At 39.8% G+C, this 9699-nt stretch overlaps 1 protein-coding gene across 1 annotated transcript in view; it reads left to right on the forward strand.

Annotated features, from left to right (window-relative positions):
- mgat4b (alpha-1,3-mannosyl-glycoprotein 4-beta-N-acetylglucosaminyltransferase B) overlaps positions 1-9460 on the forward strand; it is a 203310-nt gene extending 193850 nt beyond the window's left edge. Inside the window, exons 13-15 of the mRNA XM_029770807.1 lie at positions 1369-1456; positions 6966-7078; positions 7334-9460. Of these exons, the coding sequence (XP_029626667.1) occupies positions 1369-1456; positions 6966-7078; positions 7334-7357 (225 nt within the window). The 3' untranslated portion in view covers positions 7358-9460. The remainder of the gene's footprint in view (positions 1-1368; positions 1457-6965; positions 7079-7333) is intronic.
- The last annotated feature ends 239 nt before the right edge of the window (positions 9461-9699 follow it).

Here is a 9699-nt window from a genome sequence, read left to right on the forward strand (position 1 = left end):
ATCAGGCATTTATTGTAGATTGGCCAGATGGAAGCCACTCTTCAGTAAAAGGCACATGACAGCCCGCTTGGAGTTTGCCAAAATGCACCTAAAGGACTCTCAGTCCATGAGAAAGACCATCCCTACGGTTAAGCATGCTGGTGGCAGCATCATGCTGTGGGGATGTTTTTCGTTGGCAGGGACTGGGAGACTAGTCAGGATCGAGGGAATGATGAATGGAGCAAAGTACAGAAAGATTCTTAATGAAAACCTGCTCCAGAGCGCTCAGGACCTCTGATAAAGTTCACCTTCCAACAGGATAACGACCCTAAGCACACAGCCAAGACAACGCAGGAGTGGCTTCGGGACACGTCTTTGAATGTCCTCAAGTGGCCCAGCCAGAGCCCAGACTTGAACCCGATCGAACATCTCTGGAGAGACCTGAAAATAACTGTGCAGCGATGCTCCCCATCCAACCTGACAGAGCTTGAGAAGAATGGGAGAAACTTCTCAAATACAGGTGTGCCAAGCTTGTAGAATCATACCCAAGAAGACTCTATGCTTTAATCGCTGCCAAAGTGCTTCAGCAAAGTACTGAGTTAAGGGTCTGAGTATTTATGTAAATGTGATATTTCCGTTTATAAAAATCTGTTTATGAAATTGTAAAAAACCTGTTTTTGCTTTTTTCGTTATGGGGTATTGTGTGTAGATTAATGAGGATTTTTTCTTATTTAATCAATTTTAGAAAAAGGCTGTAACGTAACAAAATGTGGAAAATGTCACTATGTGCTAATGGAAGTGTTGCATGTCTTTAGACCCATGACAAGTTGAGAGAGAGAGAGAGAGAACCTCGCTGTCAGGTGCAGTTCAACGGTGGGTGGGAAATGTAATATTTTGACTACCATAATCACTTGTGTGGTCATCCCGCATTGATTTCTATTTAGAGCAACAGAATAGGAAAAACCTCTTTAAAAGATCAGCTTATTTTTCCTCTTTCCGTCCTCCCGTCCTTTCTCCTTCATTGCTTTAGGTAAACAAGTCAAACCGATACTGTATTTCTCCAACAGTCAGATTGGATATGACACAGCAGCAACACTAGAGTCCCGCTTCCTTCGGCTCCCTTTACTATGAAGACTCATTGATATCTCTACTCTTTTATTATGTTGTGAAACAGAGAGATCGTAGATAGGTTGGATCTGAGCTCATGGCTAGTGCTGTGAGGTGAAAAGAGGACAATAGAGTAGAGTTTGCTGTTCTGAATGCATTGGTTGATGATGTATAGATTGAAGCTGTGATCTGAGTGCAGATCAGGGTTGCTGCCTGCATCGATCTTGGTGTATTGTGCGTACCTGTATTGTGTTCCTCACACACCTATCTCTTCTCCTACAGAATATCCAGTCTGAGAAAGAGGCCTTGAAAGAGGGGAGAGAGAAAACACCAAAATACCACAGAACAGAGGACGGCTTTATCAGAATAGGTGAGTATTAGTATGAAAAACGGCTTTGCCTGGGTCATGTACGCAAGGAAGGAATACATGGATTCGTCCAATTAGAAACATGTTTTTGTTTTCCGTTGCAAAACACTTTGTTACAGTACGTTCTAATGAAAACGTCCCAGAATTCAATTAGCACCATGCTACCGAGGACATGTTTCAATAGGTGGTAATTAGTACTGGGTATTTATTTACCAGTGGTGTTAAGAACTAGTACTGCAGACAGGATCACCCAAAGCCAACACTATTCTCCCTGCCAAAATATCCCTCAATGTCTTTCCCTATTGTTTTCATCTATCCATCCATCAATTCTCTCCTCCGTCTAACAAAAACCTTGTGGCAGATACACCAGCAAACAGGGACAGTTCACACAGACTGAGACAGGTCCTGACAAAAAACACACACAGGCCTCTGACTGTTAATTTTATTAGGATCCCCATTAGCCAACGCCAATTATCGAGGGCTCCAACGGTACCGATTGGTTGCTGCACAATCTAGCACTTTTACAGGATGATGGGTCAGTGGTAGGAGTGGATAAGAGCTAACTTCACAGTTTGAGTAGACCTTAGGTGCTCTTTCTGAAATTGTATGAAGTGCAAGGAAAGTGTTGCGCCGGTGTGCTTTAAAATGATAGCATTGTGCTCATTGAAGAGAACGGATGAAATTACATTACAATGTTCATATCATGTTGAAATAGGAAGACAGGTTAAAATGTTGTTAAAATATGGTGGGAAAAAGGGTTTGAGGTGAATTCCGTTACAACTGATGCAGTAACAAGTGTTACATACTTTATGGTTCCTTCCTTAATTACAGATCAGAGAGGGGTGGATTTGGTCAATGCAATAGGGTAGAAACCTTGCTTTCATTACAGTATTATCCAATGACATACAGATGATTGATTAATTCAATTAAGGAAGGAAGTAAGGGAGGAGGAAGCAAGTGAGGATGTATTCTTTCAGTTTTTAAGCAGGGCCCCGTGCCTGTCATTCAAGTCTCTGAAACACAGCCACAATGACCTCTTGTTCTCCGCACTAGCTTTTATCCCATTGAATATGGAACTCCTTATGACATTAGGGCTGGGAATTGCCAGGGACCTCATGATACAGTATCATCACAATACTTACAGCGCCTTCAGAAGATATTCACACCTCTTGACTTTTTCCACATTTTGTTGTGTTACAAAGTGGGATTAAATTTGTTTTTTAACGAGCGACACAAAAATACTCTTTCAAAGTAGAAGAAACATTATTATAATTGTTTTTATTAATTGAAAATAAAAACTAATATTTGGATTAGATAAGAATTTAACCCCCTGAGTCAATACGTGTTAGAATCAACTTTGGCAGTGATTACAGCTGTGAGTCTTTCTGGGTAAATTTCTAAGAGTTTTGCAAACCTGGATTATACAATATTTGCCCATTTATTCTTTTAGAAATTCTTCAAGCTCTGTCAAGTTACTTTTTGATCGTTGCTTGACAGCCATTTTCAAGTCTTGTCATAGATTTTCAAGCTTATTTAAGTCAAAACTGTAACTAGGGCACTCGGGAACATTCAAAGTCATCTTGGTAAGCTACTCCAGTGTATATTTCGCCTTGCGTTTTAGGTTATTGTCCTGCTGAAAGGTGGATTTGTCTCCCAGTGTCTGTTGGAAAGCACACTGAACCAGGTTTTCCTCTAGGACTTTGCTTGTGCTTAGCTCTATTCCTTTTCTTTTTATTAACAAAAAAACTCCATAGTCCTTGCCGATGACAAGCATACCCATAACATGATGCAGCCACCACCATGCTTGAAAATATGAAGAGTGCTCCTCAGTGATGTTGTTTTGGATTTGCCCCGAACATAATGCTTTGTATTTAGGACACATTTTTTGATGTTTTACTTTAGTGCCTTATTGCAAACAGGATGCATGTTTTGGAATATTTCTATTCTGTACAGGTGTGCTTCTTTTCACTTTGTCATTTAGGTTAGTAACTACAATATTGTTGATCCATTCTATCACAGCCATTTAACTCTTTAAATGGTTTAAAATCACCATTGGTGAAATTCCTGAGTGTTTTCCTTCCTCACCGTCAACTGAGTTACAAAGGGCGCCTTATCTTTGTAGTGAGTGGGTGTATTTATACACCATCCAAAGTGTAATTAATAACTTCACCAAGCTCAAAGGAATATTCAATGTCTGTTTTTTTTTACCCATGTACCAATCAGTGCCTTTTTTTTGCGAGGCATTGGAAAACCTTCCTGGTCTTTGTGGTTGAATCTGTGCTTAAAATGTATTGCTCGACTGAGGGACCTTACAGATACGGTAATTGTATGTGTGGGTTGAACACCTTTATTGCACACAGAGTTAGTCCATGCAACGTATTATGTGACTTGTTACGCACATTTTTACGCCTGAAGTTATTTAGGCCTGCCATAACAATGGTCTTGAATACTTATTGACTCAAGACAAAACAGTTTTTCATTTTTATTAATTTGTAAACATTTCTAAAAACATAATTCTTACATTATGGAGTATTGTGTGTAGATCAGTGACACAAAAACTACATTTAATACATTTTAAATTCTGTCAGTAACACATCAAAATGTGGAAAAGGTCAAGGGATGTGAATACTTTCTGAAGACACTGTAGGTGCTGGTACGGTATGTATTGTGGTTATCGCGATTCTATGTATTGCAATTCGATACTGTGTTTTTATTGCACTTTGATATGTTAACCATATTGCTCACTAAATGTCTGTTGCATAGAGATGAGAGCATGAGAAAATTCCTTTTGATCATTTGTGGAATAAAGTGCTGAAAACATTTTCGCTCACTATTAAAAAAGATGGAGAACAAGCTATAGGATGAAAAATACCAGAGGTTTGTTGCAGGTAGAGCTTACTAGCGCTAGCTAACTCTGCTTAGTATTGGTATAATATTGTCCAAAATAATATTGGGAGATGTAACTGTATCGATTTCCCCCTCCCCCCATCCTTATGACATCAATTAAATTATTACAAGCGCTCCCACTCATTCATTATTAGTTCGTGCAGGAATGAATATCAATCTGGCACAGCAGTTCACGTTTGGACCAAATAAATGAATTGTGTGATATTGCGATCAAATGTTCATCAGGTTATATTTCTCCTTCCAGCTCCACTCAGTAGAATATTAGCTTTCAGGTGTAGTGTAACCTAAAGCACAACTCACTCTATCCTCCCCATGTTTGATTTGATACTCTACGTTGTGGAACTAGATTTATAGGAGAGAGAATTTATTTTGTATAGGTAGCATTTCTGTAGTAGAGCGCAGTGGCGATTTTAGCATGTAAATCTTGGTGGGGCAAAAATAAATAAATGTGGGATGCATGCCAGCAAAGCCACTACACAACACAACACTAAACAGTACATTAATTGCACTATAACGGTGACAAACGGTTGCCCACGAACTGTTAGGGCCTACATAAAGCTGTCCCAACAGCAGTCCCAAAATCTTACCACTGCTAAACCTGGCTTTCAGTGGAGCTTGTCTGTCAGCGGAAAAGTTCATTCAGACTCATTTACTGCCTTTTAAAAAACATAGCTGATATGGCTGACTTGCTTAAACAAATGTGGTTTCTACTGACAATTGAGATGTACAAACTATGGCATAAGGAGACGACATGTGGATAATTGAAATTACGGATTGCCTCTTAAAACATTAATGAGCGAGCTAGGACGGACGTAGTCAATATAACTATTTGTTCAGCACTTTTGAAATGTACAGCAACAGAATTCAGAACACGGGCCATTCTTATAGTGTTCTCCCTGTACACCTTGTCAGAACCATAGGATAAATAAAGGGGGCATATAACCAGACAATGAAAGCTCTTACAATATTCGATGATTACATTTCTCAAAGACAGGTTATAATCTACATGTGCACCACCAAGTCAGAACAGTAGACGAAAATAGACAAAATTATTAGGGTGAGGCAACATATTGTGTAAGTATTCCTTTCTTAGCTACAGTATACATATCTCCCTGGCATATTACATAATTTATGCAGCAGCATACAATACATTTTTGGACCTTGTTGTGCTGTGCTCACTTGAACAGGAAGGTGTCGCGACGGTCCTTTGGGGGCAAATTTTGTCATCAAAGTCTGGCATTCTCTGGATTTATGGTGCTTTCAAGACAACTGGGAACTCGAGAGAAGAAGGGAAAAAAAGTGGAATCATGATGACATCAGTGATCTACAGGTCATAGCTCTAGAAAGAGGCCCGAGTTGGATGAAAGTTCAAAACTTATTTTCCCAGCCGAAGCTAGTTTTTCCCAAGTTCCCAGTTTTCTTGAACTCACTAAAATCCGATTTTGCAATTCCGAGTTAACAGTTGTTTTTGAGCGTGGCACAAATCATGCTTCATTTGACAGCATGGTCAATGTTGAATGTTTATAATTTTAAACTAGGAAAAGAGACACTTAATCTTAGACTTGGGACCACACAGCCACTCCACTGAATTGCAGGCTAATGATTGCTTTGCAATGCTTGCAGTTAACCACTGATTCCTTCCAAACCACTCATTGTTGAATTAGCGATTTCCAACTTGTTGTGTATTGTATGTGCAATGGCCGATGAGCATCAATACGTTTTATCTATAATTTCTCTTCATTATTTCTCTTCATATGACAAGGATTAAAAAGGATTTGCCAGTAGACTGTGGACTTGATTCATGATGATGACTGCTAGCTAAGATTTTGAAAGTATGATGTTGACATGAACAGTCCAATCAAAGCTACTGTAGATTATAATGTGATTTGATGTCACTTTATTTGTGGCCAATGACCTTGAACCTTCTTGGATGGGCACTTCTAATGTAACTATATGGCAGCACAGAAGGGACTTGCATTTTCTAGCTCTACCCTTAGAATTGGTGGTGACGTAGTGTCCCCATGAGTGACAGAACATTGAGCCAATCACGATGCAACGCTCTGTATTTTCTGCCCGGCTTGCCCCACCATCACAAAAAAGTACTGAGCTAGGCTGAAACACATGCATTTTGGAGCTGCCTTACTGAAGATAACATAAAAGAGACCATGTTTGTATGCGGCTTTATTAACTCAATGATATTTTGATTTTTTTTTACATTGTTTGCAAACTGCTATATATGTGACAGGTATTAATGCCAAAATAACATACAAAACAGGAAAGCCCCCCTCCCCCCAAAAAAAGAAAATGTGGGGCTGAATGTGCCCTGAATGACGGGTCGCCACTGGTAGAGCGAGAAAGAAATGAAAGCAAAGCATGTTATGGTCGTATTTGATACAACCTCTTTGGCTTGAACCAATTGAAATGTCAACACAACATATCTTGACTTACATATCTTGACTCTGTTATAATTTCAGAGCTTGAAGTACAAATGCAATACAATGCTGCATCATGACTATGGTGTTTATTGAGGAAGTCAATAGATTTCCAGCCACAGTCCATTAGTTATATTGGTTTGATATATTGATCCTCTCTCTCTGTCCTCTAGGAGTGTTTCATAATGGGATCGCCGAGGGGGAGGTAGACCCCACGTTTGGGCCCCTGGAGGCTCTTCGTCTCTCTGTGATCACAGACTGCCCCGTCTGGGTGATCCTGAGTGAGGTAAGCCGGCCCAGCCATCACCCATTCAACACAGAGCCTTGGGCGCATTGTCTCATAAAGAACCGCTTGAATTTTAGTTAACTTAAAGTGATAGCTACCTGAAAATTCTTAGTTGGTCAGATGTTTTCAGGCCTCAAAAGTGGTCTAATGTCAAGTTTAATCTATTAATCCATTCAAAGCTATCCTTTGTGCAGGTAAATGTTTTAAACAGATGCCTAGGATTTTGTCTCAAATGCCATGTCTATTGCACTTCAGATATTCATCAAGAAAGCAGAGTGAACTTCAACACCCCGCAGCAATACCTCAGTCATCTGTTTATCCGTTCCGCAGAGGAACATAGCCTTCACAAGCCATACTCATTCCTTGGCTTTTGGCAATGAGTTTCTCGAGCGCGATCAGAGTGCGCCATCTTCTGACGCGATCTTGCCATCGCAGGGTACTACTGAGACCGTCAGCCCAATTCACGGTTGACAGACCTCATAGGAAGATCTGCCCAGACGCGAAATCGGAGAACGTGCGGCTCCGCGTGGACGACACACAGACTACGCTGTATTTAGGAAACTGTATTTATGTGTACATAAAGGTTTATGTTTTAAATAACTGTAATTACACTGGTAATTGTCAAATAGCTGGCGAGATTGCCTCTCCCCTTTTGATGACAATATGACAATAAAATATTGCTGCTTCAGAATCAAAGACTTGGCAACACAGTCACCCAGATATGACAAAATTGTGCAACTTCAATATCATTTAATCATGTATGACAAATGTTCCTGGTTTTACCCAAATATATACATAAAATACCTATGTATGTGGATATAGGCCTAATATGCATATTTATGTAACACAATCATATGAATGATCTCTGTTGTGTGTTGATATGTATATACAGTGAGTGAATGTCCACAAAAGTCCGTCAGAAAAGTAGCCTAGGCTTATACAGTGTAGAAGGAAATTGAACTTTAGCTAAAAAGTACATACTTGTCTGTTTGAATAAAATGTATTTATATGGTCAATTCTAAAGCCAGAAGTCAATGTAGGAACACTATGATTATGGTTCGAACATCTGTTTGTTGTTTATTTCATGAACCATCATTGCTTACATACACCCCCCCCCCCCCCCCCCCTCCGCCTATCAATTTGCCTTAATGTGACATGGAGTAAACCCGGTTGTTGGGATAAATCAATGTAAGCCATGGCCAGACATGAGCTCCTCTATTGCATTAGCTAGGAAACCAGAAAAGACAGCTGTCTCAATAATACAGGAAACATACTGTATATCTGGCTTCGCTGTTGGATTTGCTCCGTCTGCCAAATATCAGATACATGTAGTTAGTTGTATCCAGGGGGCCACTGGAGATGCACGTGGCTACAGAGTAATTGTTTGGACTGGTCGGATGTAAGAGAAATATGTAGCTCTAACCAATGCATGAAGAATCATCTTTACTGTCAATTGGATCTTTGTTTCTCATAATGACCATGAAGAAGTCAAGGAAAGACCCCTCTGTCTGATTTAAGTTCCACTCAAGTGAGGTCTGAAAGAGAGAAACTGTCCAATATGACAACCCCTCTCTTTCCACATAGTCTGCACTACTATTACATTGAGTTGGAAGTCGAACTTATACAAGGACTGTAATTGTCCCGACACCAGACTTATACAGTACATCTTCCAAATAGGCTCTGTAAATGCAGGGGCTACACTCAACTTTTATGCATTACTACGATGCAAAGGGTATATAGCAGTAAAGGGACACATTCATTTGCTTTTGTATACTTGGATCCACATACTATTTTTTTTCCCCAGAGCCCTACCACAAAACCATTGAAAGCTCTTGATCGAAAATCTAAAAGAGTTGTGTCGGCAAAGAACAATATTATGGGATTTCAGCCAATACACGTGTCCTGAACAATAATACGCTGGGAACTTATAGCAGCTTCGAGGCCGCTTTCCTATCGAATACCGACAGGCAACAGTTGCTAATTCTGTTCAACATCAACACAGTTTCTCAGCGACGACAGAAATAAACTGGTTTTCCGTTCATTGAGGTGTGCACTCCAGGGTCAGTCAGCGCAAACTGGAGGTTGTGCCAAAAACGATTTGTCTTAGCAGCCCCATCAATGTTGTTGGTATGGCCGCTATACAATAGCAGGTGCACGGTTGCATTAAATCAACGGAGGGCAATGGACAGACAAATCTGAACTGTACCCAATGACTCTGACCGGCCCTGTGCTAAGAAGGAGAAATTGTTTTATTTTCTTGTAAGAGCCACTGGAATGCATTGCTATTATACGTTGTATTTTGTATTGTTTAGATAAAATATATTTAATGACGTTATCTTCTATCCAATCTGTGAATTGTAATAAAGACAGAATTTCAATTGACTTGGCTTTGTTTTTGTTTTTTCAAAGTTAATCTCTTGTCAATTCAATGCAAATCTGAGTATGCTAATCTCACCTATATGTGGATTAGTTTGCTGTTATGAATGTGCAAGGGTCACATTCCTTGCATACGTCATCAATGGACCAGCAATGTCCCATTTATTGCAGTAGGTTGGATGCAAGAGAGTATGTGTAGTTATTACTATGTGACAATCTTTTGTGATGTTTTGTAGGGTAGACTA

The sequence above is a fragment of the Salmo trutta genome, chromosome 13, assembly GCF_901001165.1.
Source record: "Salmo trutta chromosome 13, fSalTru1.1, whole genome shotgun sequence".
Lineage (NCBI taxonomy): Eukaryota > Metazoa > Chordata > Actinopteri > Salmoniformes > Salmonidae > Salmo > Salmo trutta.